Raw genomic sequence first — 19,220 nt, forward strand, 5'->3', positions numbered from 1 at the left:
GGTAATAAGCTCTAAGGCACTAAGCTTCACTTATTGAGGAATTATTTACCTGCTTAGCATCTTGTTCGGTGTCAAAGTTGACACAACATCAACAATGTCTTTTTCATGATCATATTGTATCCGTTTAATATTTTAGCAGAATATTTTATTTAATATTAAAGCTGGTTATCCCACCATCTTTGCCGTTTCTTTTCATGGCCACAACATGGCCCTGGAGTACTGTAGTAGAGGGAGCAAGATGTACAAAGTAAAGCAGGAGAATGGCAGAATGTAGAAAAGCTAATATTGTACACAAACAGACCTGGCAGGCAGTCTTCCTTTTTCTGTCATCATCTGTCTGTAACTTCAAAGAATTATGAAAGCCTTCCATGTGATCATAGAAGTGGCGTTCCGGCTTCTGATTGGTTTCACGACCAACATTTCTGATTGGTTCAGCTCGTTGGGCAGCCTTGAAGCTTGATTTAGGATGCAAGACGATATCGGACCGTGATTGAAAATTCACATTAAAAGCATACTTTTCAAGAAAAACTGGCCTTCATTAGGCTATTTCAACCAACATTGTTTTGCAGGGTGGCTTTTTTTTTCTCAATCAGATTTGGCTGCCATTACCACCTGTTCTCTCAACCAATGCCCATATTCCTAGTTTACCCAATTGGGCTACAGCAAGTGATGAGGGACAAGCATACTTTGCATTTTAAAATTACATCAAAAAGATTGCAGTCAGTAAATAAAACATGAACTTTGTTACATTTTTTAATGTCAGACAAAAAAAAAAATACGATACATACACGAAATATTACAAATGGTAGGGCAGAATATTGTCTTAAGTTTTACACACAAGAACATCTGCAAACGGACCCAGAAGGTTATTGTTGAATATACACCTGACCCATACCAGGTAGGTAATAAAAGGCTTAATGTTTTCTGAAAACGTGAAGTTTTGCTGTTGAATGATATAAGGCATGTACGTGTTTTCTCCTTGTTCTTGAATCCAAACCTCATAATTCACCTCTTTCACTTTAAGGTATTTCAAATTCCACGGGATCTTCCACGAGATTATAAGTTGTGCTTTGTCAGTAGCCTGTACCGAGGTTTGACACTGGGGTTCCCTGACCTTGCCTGGATGAACCTTACTGGCGGGTTTGGACTTGTTAAAGCTGAGCCTAGTCTTCATGCCCTCCCTGACAACATCAAGAAGGGAAGGGATATCGATCAGAGTATCTTGGTAGATTCGGAAAAGCCACTCTGGGTTGCGACAACACAAGTGCTTTGAGACTTCTTGGCTTGACAATATCCGCTCCTGCTCTTCCTTCTCTAAATGAGTTATACCGCCTTGCTCCCAAGGTCTGTCTGGATGGGTAACAGTGTTTTCCTCTTTAGTGTTCCTCCATGAAAAATAATGTAGATCCATGCCTGGAAGAGTAGCAAGTGTTTTGTATGGAGCATACTGCTCTGGGTTTATAGCAAAGGGGAATAGTTCGACCACAATAGCTCCTCTGGGGAGAAAAAGTGAGGTGATAAGCTGGGCTCCATGCATGCTCACTAGTATTGAAGCACCACTGATAACCTGTACAATGCTGGGAAAAGATTGTTCCTCCAAAGAAACTTTCAAGACTTTCATCTTGAACTCCTGAGCGAGTGCGATGATTAACTCTGCTTCATTCAACATTAGCCTTGTTGTTGAGCGACTGAACACAACTATGTATTCGTCCTTCTCGCTCTCATCTCCAGCATTACGAGACTTCTTCTCCACCTCTGCGATTCTTGTGACGTTCATTTTCGCCATAAAAGCTTTCGAAAACTGTCGAATCTCATTTCCTGAGACCAAAATGTTAGCCTTTGGCCCTTGTGGCTGAACAAACCCATATTGGTACCAGGTTGTCATCTTAGACACACCAACATAAGATTTAGTAAAACAAATTAGCTTTCCAAAGTCTTTGAGCTGCTCCTTGAGAAGTGGCTGCTTGCTGCTTAAAAGTCGATAAAGATCAAAGTGTGGCCCTTCACCCCAACCCTCCATGAACAGCAAACGTGCGCTCTCTTCCAGGTCTGAATAAAGTTTCATCGTGTAGAAGGCTGGCAGCAGATCATCATGGAATACATGCATTATGTTGTCAGGATTAAACCTGTTAAAAATGAACGTTACATCGGGTACGAACACCGGCTTGGACAAGAACTTCAAAGCAGCAGTTGGAAGTTCTAAAAAGTTGAAATACTGGGTATTGTGATCTTCTACTGAGGACATGTCAAGCAAAGCAGGTTGAAATCGTCTGGAACCCAAATTTGGCAACATAATGGAGGCATTTGAATGAAAGAATACAAACTCATCTCCCTCCGTACAGTAGCATAGGTAGTCAAAGCGGCAGATGCGATCAGTGTGCATTTTGCTGCTGCACACCATGCGGGTGCCATCCTCATGAAGTGCCTGTACGGCTCGATGATAGTCTATTTGGGTCTGTGTAAATTCTTGGGACCTCTGTGTCATGTGCAACTCTTCCTCTAGCACGGTAGCGTGTTCTCTTAACTTGGAGTACTCCCAAAGTAAGGCGGCGACCACAGAGACAAGCAGTCCATTAAAAAGTAAACCCCAACTCATTCTGCTGCCGACCAGTGAAGTGTGCATCGTTGGCTGTTGTTGAAGATCTTCAGTCGCACCACGACACACAAACACCTGCCGACAGAAAAAGACAAGACTTGCAAAGGATGGGGAAGATGGGGGGGTAGAGATGGGGGCAGGGTATGAGATGAGAGAGGGAAAGTGTTTAAGCATGTAGGAATAAAATCCAAACGTGCATAGGAAAGTGTTATAGGACTTCACATAATTCGGGTTGTTTATAAAAATGCAATGTGATTTCTCAAAGGATAACACTATTCCTCACGTATTTATCCAACTAGCGATGTGACAAGTGAAGAAGAATTCGCTGCGTACTGTGATTTCTTACTTCCTATATTGCGTTCTCATTCCACCCACCTGTGAGGGATTTTTCAGCCAATGTGTTTTACATCATATTAGGGACTGTTATCTCAAAGGTTTACATTGCTGGCGCCAGCAGAAAAGACAGGCTGAGAGGACGGGCTACTAGTTCTCTGCCTCCTTACACATACCAACTTTTATGACCACGCTGGATCACACTGAATTTTGTCTTTTTTTTTTGTAACTGTTTAACATGGGTTGTGACAGTCTGCCTCTCACTTACATATCGCCTCCTTATATTCTCATGTCTCGAACGTTTTAAGAGCGCTCTGCGTCGAGATCTAAAAAGTACAGAGACCCGAATTGATATGGACAAGTTGTGATTTTGGAATAAAGAAAACAGGTGATGGAATACTGAGAAGACCAAGTGTTGGGTCTTGATTCCATGTTTAGTGAAATAAAAGTATCTGTGTACAAAGGATCGACAAACAGAAATCCCTTTGCACAAGTCACCGCCACCTTGGTGCGGCGTTCTAAAGATGATGGAATGAGCAATTCAAAGGACTCTAATATCCTTCATAACCAATAAAATCATGAATAATCCAACGATTACTAAAGTTCATGACCTACTCTAGTCCCTACTCTGCTCTTTTCATTCATAGTGCTCAATTTACGCTGTTTGAGTTTTTTTAGGTCAAGAGACACATTTTGAAACATCACCATAATTTTAGGGAGTACGCCTCAGAAATTCACCTGGTCTGAGTTTATTTTAGTGATATTTATAGCTTAAATAATAATAATAATACATCACATTTGCAAGCGCCTTTCATAACACTCAAGGACACTGTACAACCAAGAGCAATAGTAAAACACAGATAAAATAATAAACAAAGAAAGAAAGATTTAAGGCGGGTAGGCAAGTCTGAATAGGTGGGTTTTGAATATGGAAAGAGAGTCAATATTACGAATGTTGGGAGGAAGTGAGTTCCAGAGTTTGGGGGCAGAGCGACTGAAGGCTCTGCACCCCATTGTGCTGAGACGGGCAGAGGGTAGAAAAAGGTGGAGGGAGGATGAGGACCTGAGTGAGCGAGAGGGAATGGAGATTTGAAGAAGATCTGACAGATAGGGGGGCGGGGGGCGCAAGGTTATGGATGGCTTTGAATGTATAGAGAAGTAATTTGAAGTTGATTCTAAGTTTGACAGGAAGCCAGTGGAGCTGTCGGAGGATGGGGGTGATATGACGGAAGGAGGGGGTTCTCGTGATGATCCGGGCTGCTGAATTCTGAACAAGTTGAAGTTTATGGAGGAATTTTTGATGGACACCGAAGAGGAGTGAGTTACAGTAGTCAATACGGGAAGTGACGAGACTGTGAACAAGGATAGCAGTGGTGTGAGGAGTGAGAAAGGGATGGGGACGGTTGATATTACGGAGGTGGAAATGAGCGGACCGGGTAATGTTATTGATGTGGGAGTTAAAGGATAGTGAACTGTCAAGGATGACACCCAGACTCTTCACCTGGGGGGAAGGAGATATAGTGGCATTATCAATTATGAGGGAGAAACTGTCGGCTTTGTTTAGAGTGGATTTGGTACCGACGAGTAGGAGTTCTGTTTTATTGCTGTTTAGCTTGATGAAATTATGGGTGAACCAAGATTTGATTTCTGAGAGACAGTGAGAGAGGGATGAGGGTGGGAGAGAAGCGTCGGGTTTGCTGGAGAGGTAGAGCTGGGTGTCATCCGCAAAGCAGTGAAAGTGCAAATTAAATATCACTATGGGTGGCACAGTGCCTGACCGGTGAGCACCCTGGGTTCTGAAAGCATGACCTCTATAAAAGGCAAAAAAATATATATATTTTTAAAAAGTGTGATGTGTGCCTAAAAGTTTCATGTTTGTGCGAATATTTAGATCATGTGTCAAACTCAAGGCCCGCCAAGGAAATACAAAATGTACTTTTCAAATGGCAATTCAAATTATTAAGGCACAAAAAAAAACAAAAAAACTTTCTGAACCTCTGTGAAAAAGTAATTGCCCCCTTATTATATCACAAACTAACTGTGACTCACGACAGTTTTGGGAAAGCTGAATTCAATTTGACAGGCAGACCCCAAATTGGCACTCACCTGCCTGCCTAAAGTTTTCTAGAATTGTCGAAATCCACTCAAAACAACTCGTCGCGTGAACTACCGGTAATCAGAATATTAAAGGCGAAGCCGACCGCTTGTATGGTTCGCCGCATGGAATTGTGGAATATATGACTATTTTTAGCACTTAACTGGAAGGTGATGCACAGTCAAGAAAGAATCTGAGTGGCCACATGAAATTTATTGCAGATGTTTGCAATTAAGCAGATTGCATGGGCCATTACCGGAATTGATAATTGTTCAATGAATTGTGCAGCCCTATTGTCAATTGCGTTTTGCCATTCACGGTCTGTCTCTCCATGGTAACCGTCATTCTTGAGAGAACCACTGACACAGGGCATTTTAATCTTGTAATTGTTCTCCTTTTCAAATTCTGAACAGGGTTTTATCGATATTTGTGTTACATTTAGGATTTTATTAGTATAGGAATGTTCCTATTAGACAAATAGATTTGGAGTGTTAAACTTGCTTTGTGGATTTCACATACGGTATTTGAAATGCAATATTTAAAATATTGTTTTCTTCTAGACCGGGGGAGGAAACTCCGCTCTGAGAGAGCTGCGGTCCGACTTGATTTAGACATTTCCCTCTTCCAACACACCTGATTCAAATAAATAGCTCATCAGCACGCTCTGGAAAAGTCTGATCATGACTTTAATTACTGTGTGTGTTCAGATATTTAGCCGACTTAAATATCCAAAGCGGTATATCTGACTTTCAAGTTTTATTTAATTCTACAACTTAATTGAAATGTAATTGCCGGATGTGGCTTCATTTGTGAGGTTTTCTCTGACAAAGATTTCAGTTTTTAGTGGTGTGAACTTCATGAACAAAGTCCATGTGCGAGTACTCTAGAGAAGCAGAGTGAGTTTCATGTACCGGTACATATGGCATTCTTAGCCAGGTGGTGCTGTTTCAGGCAACCCACTGCCTGGAGTTTGGAATCGAACCCTCACTCAGCTTTTCAGTAGGTAATACTAGTATGAGTATGCAAGGCTAATTCCATGTACTTAGGCTTTCCTCGCCAGAGTTAGCGAGACACAGTGCTGGTAGAACAGCTGGTATCGTACGTTACATTTCAATGCAGTACAGTAAATATTCTCTAGTACGGACTCGTGTTTGCGCTGTCCAATTTGTCCTGATAACAGAAATTCCTCATTTGGGAAATGAGCATGGTACATGTCCTTTATGAACCTGCAAGTATGTTGACAAAATGCACGTGTAACAACACAATCAATAAAATACAAAAATATACTGTCCAAAAACTGTTTATATAACAAAAAACTGCAATACAGGTGTATCCCAAAAAAAATCACAACAGTAAAATACGTACAGTATTTTAATGTTTATTTTTTTCTGTCTTGGGGTAAAAAATGTGTATTTTGGATTGTTTTGTTGGATGCATTCTTTGGTTTATGACAATGTTTGCCTGCGTGTCATACAGTTTTCTTGCTAGTTGCAAGTAACTGTCCCGTTGATCACCGATGTCTGGTAATTTTTGTGCATACTGAAGGATTTTTGTTGCCATTTGCATTGCTTCCTTGCTGGATGGTGGCTTGTCATCAGGAGTTGAATCGATGCCTTGTTTTTTAAAGTTTCGTAGATTTGCGTCTTTCCGACTCCAAGTGTCTGCTGGATCTTTTTAACTTTGTGTCCAGCCTCGCTCAAACGGATGCATTTCACTCGCTCCGCTCCAGTCGTTACAGTTCTTCTACGTTTCAATGTGATGATCTACACAACGTAAGTGAATAAAGTTAAAATCTATCGCAATTACAGTAAAACGCACGCCAATAAAAAGTCGCTTACACGTCTTCGTTTCGAATCTGATGAATGAAAACGGCGAAGCGAACACGTTATATCAACAAAGAATGGTGCACTGATGTCACGAAGCTCGACGCACACTGCAGCCCGGACCTGGAGTCGCTGTCTTTAAACTGCAAGCCATTCTACTCGCCACGTGAGTTCACCTCCTTTTTACTAGTCGGTGTTTACATTGCGCCACAAGCTAACGCTAACACGGCGATACAAACGCTAGCCGAACAAGTAAACAAACTCGAACTAAAATACCCAGAGTCACCCCTGATAATTTTGGGCGATTTTAATAGAGCACATCTTAACCGTGAACTTCCCAGATATAAGCAGCACATCGACTGTTTCACCAGAGAAGGCAACATTCTAGACCACTGCTATACAACAATCAAAAATTCATACCGATCGGTCGCCCGTGCAGCATTGGGTCTTTCTGACCACAATTTAATCCACTTAATACCTACATACAGACAGAAACTCAAATGTGTTAAACCGGTTGTTAAGACTGTGAAAAAATGGACAGATGAAGCAAAGCTAGCTCTACAAGAATGCTTAGACTGCACTGATTGGGGCGTCTTTGAAACTTCAACGGGCACACTGGATGAATACACAGACACTGTAACATCATACATCAGTTTCTGTGAGGACATGTGTGTACCAACGAAGTCCTTCCGCTCCTTCAACAATAACAAGCCATGGTTTACTCCCAAACTCAGGCAACTCAGGAAAGAGAAAGAGGCCGCATTTAGAAGTGGAGATCGGGCACTGTACAAACACGCCCGAAACCAATTGACAAAGGAAATTAACATTGCTAAGAGAAGCTATGCAGAGAGGCTGAAAAACCAGTTCTCTGCTAACGACTCTGCATCTGTATGGAATGGCCTGAAAGCAATCACTAACTATAGAATGCCACCCCCCCAAACAGTGAACAATAAGGGTCTTGCTAATGAACTAAACATGTTTTTCTGCCGATTTGAAAAGGTCACCCCCATTTCCCACACGCACCCACCTCTACCAGAAACCACTCTACCTACCCCCCCACCCTCTTTTTCTCCACTACAGATCCACGAACAGGATGTGAGACGGCTCTTCAAGCAGCAGAAGATCAAGAAAGCTGCGGGGCCCGACAAAGTGTCCCCCTCCTGCCTGAAAGTCTGTGCTGACCAGCTGGCTCCGGTCTTCACACAAATCTTCAACAGATCCCTGGAGCTGTGTGAGGGCCCATCCTGCTTCAAACAGTCGACCATCATCCCAGTTCCCAAGAAATCGGCAACATCGGAACTGAATGACTATAGGCCTGTCGCCCTGAGGTCTGTGGTCATGAAGTCCTTTGAACGCCTTGTGCTGAACCACCTAAAGAACGTCACCGGACCCCTGCTGGACCCTCTCCAGTTTGACTACCGGTCAAACAGGTCTGTGGAAGACGCAGTCAACATAGGTCTGCACTACATCCTCGAGCACCTCGACAGCACAGGGACCTACGCAAGGATTCTGTTTGTGGATTTCAGCTCTGCGTTCAACACCATCATCCCGGAACTCCTCACCCCCAAACTTCTCCACCTCGGTGTGTCCCCTACGATCTGCCAGTGGATCCTCAGCTTCCTGACGGGACGGACACAACAGGTGAGACTGGGAGCAACAACATCATCAATACGCACCACCAGCACTGGAGCCCCACAGGGATGTGTCCTCTCTCCACTGCTCTTCTCCCTCTACACAAACGATTGCACCTCAACAGATCCAGCTGTCAAACTCATAAAGTTCGCAGACGACACCACGGTCATCGGTCTCATCAAAGATGGCGATGAGTCCGCGTACCGCCAACAAGTGGAGCAGCTGGAGCTCTGGTGCAGCCGACACAACCTCGGGCTGAACACGCTCAAGACTGTAGAGATGATCGTGGACTTCAGGAAACATTCTTCTCCACAGTTGCCCCTCACACTATCCAACCGCCCTGTGTCAACCGTCGAGACCTTCAAGTTCCTGGGAATCACAGTCTCCCAGGACATGAAGTGGGAAGTCAACACCATCTCCATCCTGAAAAGGGCCCGGCAGAGGATGTACTTCCTGAGGCTGCTGAGGAAGCATGGCCTGCCACAGGAGGTGCTACGACAGTTCTACACGGCAGTCATCGAATCAATCCTGTGTTCTTCCATCACGGTTTGGTTTGGGGCCGCCACAAAAAAGGACAAAATCCGACTTCAACGGACAGTTAGGACAGCGGAAAAAATCGTTGGCACCGCCCTACCCACTCTTGAGGACTTGCACACTGCAAGAATCAAGACAAGGGCACGGAAAATCCTCCTGGATCCCCCGCACCCTGCCCTCCACCTCTTCCAGCTACTCCCCTCAGGCAGACGCTACAAATCCATGCGCACCAAATCTAGTAGACACTTAAACAGCTTCTTCACCTCTAGCCATTAACTCCTTAAACAGTCACTGACGTAGTCACTCTTCTTGTACTACAAATACTGCTACTGGTTACTCCAAAATGGTTCAATGATTTGTTGTTTACGATGATACTAATGCAGCGTGTTATACCGGAGACAAATTCCTTGTGTGTTCTACATACTTGGCAAATAAAGATGATTCCGATTCTGATTCTGGTTTCTTCGGTCATGTCGAGTGGGTGCTGCTTTTAAGCTAGTGCCGCGTTCTCCAGGAGGTAAGTGAATAAAGTTAAAATCATTCACAATTACAGTAAAACGCACAGCAATAAAAATTTACTTACACGTCGTCGTTTAGAATCTGATGATCGAAAAACGCGAAGTGAAAACTAGTTTCGGCGTTGTGTATTTTCCGTCGCATCGGGTGGGTGTTACGTGTATTTAAGCTCCCGCGGCATTACACCTCCATCCGGGTTACGGGTAGTGGAATTTCCGCTTACGCAAGTTCCGGTAACATGTAATATCGTAGTCAAAATGTTAATGCATAGGTTTTTATTCCGGTTGAAGGATATTCCTTTCCATAGAATTCCGGGGATGGGAATATTTACTGTACATTTAATATTCCCAGTCAGAACGCTCTTGTTTTCGACGTACTTTATTTAATAGCCTACCTACATGTTCATGCCATCGATAACACACTTTCATTCCAATTAACATAGGAGAAACCTGAAGTATTCCGTTACAACCTCTGTCACGTTTTCATGACTTCTTAAATGCGTACTCATTAGACATGCTTTAATTCTCACAAACGTTAAATAGGAAATCCTTTTTGTCTTGATTCTGCGTTGATATTTATTAAAACTGTACTTTGCGAAGCGAATGACGTGTTCACGCTCCCCGCCGGGTGGTGCGTTTTAAATCACAACTACATTCAAAACCTCCACTCGCATAAACTCATTTAGTAATAGGGGCGACTACTTGACATTACAAGAGCCGAACATCGGAGAGCACTGAAAATACACGATCAGTGTTGCCATATCGTTTGCCGGTTTACATTATCATCAGCAAACATAGAACCCGATGCATGCAGCAAATTAATTTGCAAGGATAGGCTTGGACATTCTCGTTGTTGTTGTTGGGCATAACAGTGAACGTTTACGCATGAGCAAAAAACCCCCAAAAAACCCACATGTTTCTGAAATACCAGCACCATTGGTTGTCAAGACATTTTGGCAAGACTTGCAAACTATCACACTAAAACATCGTTACCTTAAAGCAGATGTGACCGAGCAGAGAACACTTCACCTTTGTCAATTGTTATTATCCTCGTCATGATAATTTGCAACTGCTGCTTCGTCTTTTTCTTCTTCTCTTCCTTCGTCTGCTGCTTCTTCTTCGTCGTGTGCTTCTTCTTCCGCTTTTTAATTTACTGGCGGATTGCAATGCTTTAGTGCATACCGCCACCTACTATATAGGATCTGCACAGGGACTTGGCAGGCTTAGTTAAATGGAATGGACGGAAGAAAGTCAGGGCGGCCCGGTGGTCGACAAGTGACCGCGTCGGCCTCACAGTGCAGAGGTGCAGGTTTTGATTCCGGCTACAGCCTTCCTGTGTGGAGTTTTCGTGTTCTCCCTGTGCCTGCTTGGGTTTTTGTTAGGTTGATTGTTTTTGGTTATCATACATTTGCATATTATTAATGATAAATTGATTATGCTTGCAATAAAGAACGCTTATGCCTGCAATCAATAATTGATTATGCCTGCAATGAAGAACACTTATGCTTTTAATAAAGATATAATGCTTTTAATTATTATATACTCACATTTATAATCAAGAATGCTTCGTGCACTGTGTGGCAGTTTAGGGACGCAACCACCTCTTCGAGGATGTGGTTGGGAAGAGATAAGTATTAAGACTAAACAGGAGCAAGGTTGAACAGTGGATGGAGCCATCAACACCAACTGCAACGTGATGTTTTTGTAACAATTGCACACATACATAATTTACACTCACATACACACAGACAGTCAAACAAATTCAGTGTGTGTTCAACAGCCCCCACCCTTTAGGTTGGACACACCTATGTAGTAGCTTTCCCAATAAATGAGGGAGTGAAGGGGGAGATCGTTAGGGTTACGTGCAGAGAACTGAAACCTAACGCTTCTCCTCGTTCCCTCCTGGCACCAGAATTGAGTCTCCTGTCTCCTTGTGTTTTATGTCTAGATGTCAAATTGATGGACCTGACAGTATTTCTCTGGGTACTCCGATTTCCTCCCTATTCCAAAATTATGCGTGGCAGGTTAATGGAACACCCTAAATTGTCCCTCGGTGTGAGTGTGAGTGTGAATGGTTGTTCGTGTATGTGTGGCAACCGGCTTCAAGGTGTCCCCCGCCTACTGCCTGAAGACAGCTGGTATAGGCTCCAGCACACCCTGCGACCCATGTGAGGATAAGCGGATCGGAAATTGGATGGATGGATGGAAGAAAGTCAGAGTGTCACGTTGCGTGATGGTGGTGCACCCCAAAAAGCAGGCAAGAGGGAGGAGCAGGGTGAACTTGACAAATTGTATTAAAATAGTAAGGAAACGAAATCCAGAACACACAAAGTCTGGAAAACAAAACAAATCCAAAGTAGCAAACAAAACTATGGCATAAGCAAAAAACTAGTGATGGGTCCAGCAACACCGATGCGTTGACGCATGCGCTGGGCTCACAGAGCAAACCACGTGTCGGTGCATGTGCTGCTTCATTACATCACGTGATTGACACGTGAACTGCACCGGCGCAGTTTAGACTGCATCGGCTGCGTCAACACAGTCCAGGCTGCTAATTGACACGTGAACTGCACCGGCGCAGTTTAGACTGCATCGGCTGCGTCGACACAGTCCAGGCTGCTTGGCACAGTCCAGTCTGCGCCACTTCGTCCAGGGGGCGTCGACTCAGTGCAGGGGGCGTTGACGCAGCAAAAGCCCGCACAGTGTATCTAAGGAAGTGCGTCTGGCGACACAATGCCGACTGCCGAAACAAGCCAGACCTCACCCTCGCTCGAATAAAAATATATGTTTGGGCAATACGGACAACACACTGATCATCAGAAAAAATGTGTCTGACTTCGAGCGTCATGTCGGCTGTCATATAATAGGCTATTATTATATGAGAAGTGCTTTATGAACGTTTGTACTGTACGTCATACTCCAGTTGATTGAGAGGTACCGCCTATAAGGAGGAGTTCCAGAAAGTGACTGCGAGTGAGCACACTGCATGTTTGATGACTCTGCCACGTTGTTATTAAAATACATCGGCTAGGCTAGCTTAGCTGTTGTCGTAGTTCAAAGCTTAATATGTGGCGTGGGTTGGGTCGGCGCCGCGAGTACGTGCTCGCGCTCACGCGCGCACAGCTGAGAGCAGCAGACTATTGTAGATCTGTTTATAATTTTGGTAATGTCCCAATTACATAGCCACTCTAACCCGCTGTTATACCACCGGTCCACAAGGTGTCGCGGGAGCTCTAGGGTTGATTTATAACACGAGCAAGCCTGTAACACGTTCTTGGTGCTGCTGGAGTAAAACTACTTTCAAGCTCATAAACGGACTGGTCTCTTCATATCAAAACTACAACTATCGACTGCTGAGACAAGCTTCACTCGAGTAACGTTGCTACAGTACGTGCATATTATGGAGCAGCTTCCGGACAAACACAAATTGTCCGCCGTGTAGAGCCATTTTGATCTCCTTTTGGAGAATAAGGTATTTATTAAAATCTCCTTGTCTCACCAAGTGCCTCTCGGATTTTTGACATGTCTTATTCCATTGTGTGTGTGTTCTCCCCAACAGGGGAAATAGCATGCATTAAACGCAACAGACTGAAATTTAAAACACTGGAGCATCTTATTTTTCCAAATCAAAATTTGTGAAGACAAAGCCCACAAGCATCCTCATTCACATGATTTTCACATTATTGAAACACATTGATTGATACAATATGAATGCATGGATGTGAATGATATTGTCAAAGGTCAATGTCATCTTTATTGTCAAATATGCTTTATGTATGACATGCAGCATAAATGAAATTTCTTCCTCTCAATCCTCAGTGCATATATGCATGCAAACATGCTGTGCATTAAACACACACAGCTAAGAAAGGATAGCAGCTACACTGTATAAAAAAGACATGTAATCTGAACAGTATAGACAATATAAACAATATAAACAGCATAAACAACAACATAAACAATGGCGCTTGTGGGTAGAGTGAGGTAGTGCATTGTATACACTTCATCATCAAATCAGTCTGTTCAGTCTGTCAAGTGGGTTGGCTGCAGGGATTTTGAAGGTCCAGCAGGTGGCAGTGGTCAGCGACACAGTATCAGCACAGTATCAACACAGTGTGTCATTGTGTCGACACGCCTCATGAGGCCTCATGCTTTTTTTTGAAAAAACAAAGTGATAAACACAAACCAACAGAAACCTTGACAGTAACATGAACAAATATGACAGGAACAAGCAAACAATGACCCGACAATGAGTGGTCCGGCGGGAGTCCTTTTATACAACTAATTACTTAATGACCAACAGGTGTGCAGCTGCAGGGGGAGCCCTACAGTGCCACCTGTTGGTCCCAAACCGAATCATGACACAGAGAGCCCAATACTGTAAACATGCATTACAAAGCTATATCCTATAAACTATCAAATGTATCATAATCATGGGCGCCCATTAGAATTTTAGTGTGGTTCTCAGATGAGCACCAGAGGTTGTTTGGTCCTCACTTTTTTCCCGATGGTGCAATTTTTTTCCCCTGACCCACAACCTCATAGAACATAGATGAAGGTAAAGATCTATAGCACATCTGGGCAAATTAGGGCCTGCGGCAGGAGACATAGGGCCTGCGGCAGGAGACATTCGGCCTGTCCACTGTCTCGGCAATCGGTAGGTGGTCAAACTAAAACGTTAAGTATGAAGCGTTGCTTTTATTTTGATGCATATGTGTCAGCAGTGTAAGCAAACAAGAGCACTGACTTGGTTTCTGTGTTGCCATCTCAAATGTACTGTCGCTGTAATCAGTGGTTTTTCTGACCAGTCTATCCATCCATCCATCCATTTTCTGAACCGCTTGATCCTCACTAGGGTCGCGGGGGGTGCTGGAGCCTATCCCAGCTGTCTTCGGGCAGTAGGCGGGGGACACCCTGAATCGGTTGCCAGCCAATCGCAGGGCACACAGAGACAAACAACCATCCATGCTCACAATCACACCTAGGGACAATTTTAGAGAGTTCAATCCGCCTGCCACGCATGTTTTTGGAATGTGGGAGGAAACCGGAGTACCCGGAGAAAACCCACGCAGGCCCGGGGAGAACATGCAAACTCCACACAGGGAGGCCGGAGCTGGAATTGAACCCGGTACCTCTGCACTGTGAAGTCGACGTGCTAACCACTGGACTACCGGGCCGCCCCCTGACCAGTCTAGCCACCTTTTTTTAAAAGTATGAATTGTAACAACTGTGGTTCTCATGTTAGCAACAATCTCTTGTGAGCTGCAATCCCATTTCCTGCATAGTGGATAAGAGAGAGGACTTGCCCTTGTCACGATTTCGTAGTCAAGCGAACAGTGAATACTGCAGTGGATTGGGCTCATAATTTTAGCACATTTTAAAAATATTGAAAAAATTATGGACACTGTAGACACGTTTGTGTGTGTGTGTGTGTGTGTGTGTGTGTGTGTGCGCGTGCGTTATGACTGTTATCTATAAGCAGAAAGGGGACAGAGCAGCCTGTGGGAATAGCCGAGGAATCTCTCTCCTCTCCACCGCAGGAAAGATCTTGGCCAAAATCATGCTCAGCAGGCTAGTCGAGCACATCTCAGAAGGTGTGCTTCCAGAAACCCAGTGTGGCTACCGGAAGACTAGATCCACCACTGACATGATCTTTGTTTTAAGACAGCTAATGGAGAAAAGCAGAGAACATCAAAAGGACCTGTACATAGCCTTCATCGATCTCAGCAAAGCCTTTGACACCATTAACCGTGAGTTGCTCTGGAAACATCTCTCCAAACTTGGGGTCCCACCCAAGTTTCTCAGCATCCTCCAGCAGCTGCATGATGGGATGCAAGCCAGAGTGCTCATCGGAGGACTCCAGTCAGAGCTCTTCAAGGTGAAAGTCGGGGTGAAGCAGGGCTGTGTCTTGGCTCCAGTGCTTTTTAACATCCTCCTCTCTGCCACCACGTGCCTCTTCCACCGTGGCATGGGACATGAAGACGGTGTCCATATGGAATACCGCCTAGACGGAAGCCTCTTCAACATCAGACGGCTCCAGGCTCACACAAAGACAAAAATCTGTCAGATCTGTGAGCTTCAGTATGCTGATGACTGCACTATATTAGCTCACAGTTCAAACTCTATGCAGCACGCCCTCGACACCATTTCCAATCTGTACCAATCCTTTGGTCTTCAGATCAACATTAAAAAAACTGAGGTCATGTTCCAACTCGCTACCCCAACCTCCACATCCCCCAGCTTTCACATTAATGGCACTCCACTAAACGTAGTGGACCATTTCACCTACCTTGGCTCCACTTTATCTTCAAACTGTTCCCTTGACACTGAAGTCCACACCCGTATTAATAAAGCATCATCATCCTTTGGTCGCCTACGCAGCAGGGTCTTTGAAAACCGAAACCTGAAGACCTGTACCAAGATTGCTGTGTACAACGCAGTGTGTCTCTCCACTCTGCTCTACGGGTCAGAGTCATGGACTCCATATCGCCGGCACATTACTACCTTGGAAGCCTTCCACATCCGCTGCCTGCAAAAGATCCTTGGCCTGTCCTGGGAAGATCGAATTCCCCATACAGACATCCTCGAAAGCACCAATTCCATCTGCATGGAAACGGCCGTGGCGAAAAAACATCTTCGGTGGATTGGACACACCATTCGCATGCCAGACAACCGCCTGCCCCGCCAGGTCCTCTATGGCCAACTGAGAGGTGCAAAGCGTTCTGCTGGGGGCCAAAAGCGGCGCCTCAAGGACTACAGCAGGGACCTCCTAAAGCGAGCCAACATCAACCCCACGCAGCTTGAAACACTTGCACTCAACAGACCAACCTGGCAGATCACTTGTGCTACTGCAATCTCTGAAATACACAAAATTAACCAAGCCAGACGAACCGAGAAACGCATTCAACGACACCAGCGGGCAGCTGGTACCCCCCTGGTATCCGGTTTCCCTTGCTCCATCTGTGGTCGAGTCTGCGGCTCAAGAATCGGTCTCTATGCCCACGAGAAGTGGCACCAGCGACAGAGTTGCTGACCCCCCCCCCCCCCCCCACCCCCACCCCCCTACCCATCCTCCCCTCCCTTGGAGCAAGTGTCATCATCAGACATGATGGACAGCTAGAAGCGTGCGTGTGTGTGTGAATGTTGATTCGATAGTGATTTAATGGTAACATATGTTATATAAGATATATAAGATGTCATTTTGTTATGACTGATTTTAATTTCATTCCCAAATTTCACCTAATATTTAAAAAAATCGTGAAAAATTCATCGGAGTTATCCCGCAACCAGATCACGTTTTCGAAACACTAGGGCACCCCAGGTATCCAAACAGACTACTCTCATTCAGATTTGATGTCCCATTTCAAAATAAAAGGCCTCTGTTATCTGACATGGTGACCTTTTCGCCCGTTTTTAAAAAAATCTTTAAAAAAGACATTTTAGTTATCTCTCAACCAGATAAGGTGTCATACATACTAGGGCACCCTAGGTATCTAAACAGACTACCTTTATTCAGATTTTATGTCCCATTTAAAAATAAAAGGCCTCTGAAATATCACATGATGACCTTTTCGCCTGATTCTGAAAAAAAATCTTTGAAAAAATTATTTTAGTTATCCCTCAACCAGACCACGTCTCAGACATACTAGAGCACCCCACATACCCAACCAGAGCAATCTCATTCAGATCGGATGTTCCCTATGAAAATAAAAGGCCTCTGAAATCTCACGTTGACCTTTTCAACCAATTTTTAAAAACATCTTTAAAAAATGAATTTTATTTATCCTTCCACCAAACCAGGTCTAGGTCATAGTAGAGCACCCCAGGTATCCAACCATAGGACTGTCATTCGGATCTGATGTCCCATTTCAAAATAAAAGTCCTCTGAAATCTGACATGTTGACCTTTTCAACTGATTTTTAAAAAATCTTAAAAAAATAAAGTTTAGTTATCCCTCAACCAGACGAGGTCTAGGGTACACTAGAGCACCCCATGTATCCAAACAGACTACCTTTGTGCAGATCTAATGTCCCATTGAAAAATAAAAGGCCTTTGAAATATCACACATTGACCTTCTCGCCTGAATTTTAAAAATAAATGAATGCGACGTCTCCATCACACTTTTTCCTTTTTTTTGGTGCTTTTTTGTTTGGTTATTGGGACGAAAAACTTTCAAATCTATTCACAGCATGAGCTGTTCACAGCTGTTTCCATATTGCATGTCACTCTTGCTCTGAAATGTGAAAGCCCATTTGGCCATGGATGGCAAGCGCTGTACGCTGTTCTCTGCTGGTCAGAGTTGGTCATTGCAACCTTCTGTAAGAATACCATTTTGATTATTATTATTTTTTTTTTTTGCATCGATATGGCTCAAAATCCTCCTCAAGAGAACATTTCTTATGTTGTTAATGCTGCAACGTTTGACTGTTTGTTTTTTATATTGTGACAGAAAAACTATAAAGTATTCACAACGTTCGCTCTTCAGCTCTGTTTCCACCTGGCGGATGCCTCTTGGCTCTAGGGGTGTTCACACGGCACACATTTGCATCGGTGCTGCACCGATGTATTTTGTTGCGATACATAGCGAGTACTGACAGGCCCTTTACACTGTATCCCATGTTCGTCATTGTTTTTCATGTTTCTTGTGCAGAGTGTGGCTGTTAAGTGAAATTTTCGTTGCACGAACGTGTAATGACAATAAAGGTCAATCCAATCCAATCCAATCTTACACCAGTGTAAATTTTGTGGAGCGTTCACACGTAAAAAGCTGCTAACTAAAGAGAAGCGTGTTAACCCCGGTGCAGCCCCACTTGCGTTCACACGGCAGTTTCTGCGGCCGTGCAATACGAAATAAAACATGCGCATGCGTTAAGTGTGTAAAGTGTACTTCCTTCTCCCCGCCTTGTTTGTGACATATCGAAAAACCATGGTTTATACTTCTCCAGACAAATCAACGCTGTGATCTATCAGACACCGTAAAAGGATGAGAGAGAGAAAGGAAAGATGGCAGAAATACAACAGAGCACAAAAGCAACACATTCTATGATTCATTCGGCAACAAATACCTGTATGTAATCAACTCTTCTCACGTGTAGTGAGTCTACCTCTGTAACGTTCACACGTCCCATTTTATATCGGTGTTGACCCGCAAACTAGCATTTACTTCGGAGTAAATTGTTAAACCACCTCCTGAGCAGGGTTAAATTTGCTCCGGTTACAGGGGCTACACCGGTATAACTTTGTACGTGTGAACGCTCTAAGAGGGGCAGCCCCGGTGCTACACCGGAGTAAAAGTTGCCGTGTGAACACCCCTTCTGAAATGCGAGAGCCCGTTTGGGCAAAGCACTGCAATCGACAATAGCTGCTCTCCACTACTCAGAGTTGGCTAGTACAACCTTCTGAAACAACACCATCTTTCTTACGACCCTCTGAAAATAAGCAATAACTCATGCTGTCAAGTGATGTGTCAAAAATGTGTGATTCATTAATTAGGGTCTGTATTTAATTAATGGAATTAATCTATATTTTAATCTCATCTAAAAATTACTGAGAAAACCCCTACTTTCATTTTAAATTTGTTACATTATTGAGGCAGATCAAAAGAAAAAGTGGCATTATAAAGTATTTTATTGTTTTTCAGCAGACTTGGACAGATGCAGCCCTAGCCATTTACTTTCTGCTGTATTTGAGAC

General features: G+C 43.9%; 1 protein-coding gene across 3 annotated transcripts; it reads right to left on the minus strand.

Moving 5' to 3' along the window:
- Positions 1–739: 739 nt before the first annotated feature.
- On the minus strand, positions 740–10,643 carry pomgnt2 (protein O-linked mannose N-acetylglucosaminyltransferase 2 (beta 1,4-)). 3 transcript variants are annotated; one of them, XM_086113566.1, is made up of 2 exons: positions 10,558–10,643; positions 740–2,671 (listed from the first exon to the last, which is right to left on the minus strand). In XM_086113566.1, the coding sequence occupies exon 2, from the start codon at positions 2,621–2,623 to the stop codon at positions 824–826; it is 1,800 nt and encodes a 599-aa protein (XP_085969692.1). In that variant the 5' UTR covers positions 2,624–2,671; positions 10,558–10,643; the 3' UTR covers positions 740–823. The 3 variants fall into 3 exon arrangements, with proteins under 3 accessions (XP_085969692.1, XP_085969690.1, XP_085969691.1); XM_086113564.1 differs by having other exon boundaries at positions 10,522–10,636; XM_086113565.1 differs by having other exon boundaries at positions 740–2,693; positions 10,522–10,636.
- Positions 10,644–19,220: the final 8,577 nt, after the last annotated feature.

Source organism: Hippocampus guttulatus, chromosome 6, assembly GCF_054856545.1.
Source record: "Hippocampus guttulatus isolate MCC_2025c chromosome 6, RoL_Hgut_1.0, whole genome shotgun sequence".
Classification (NCBI taxonomy): domain Eukaryota; kingdom Metazoa; phylum Chordata; class Actinopteri; order Syngnathiformes; family Syngnathidae; genus Hippocampus; species Hippocampus guttulatus.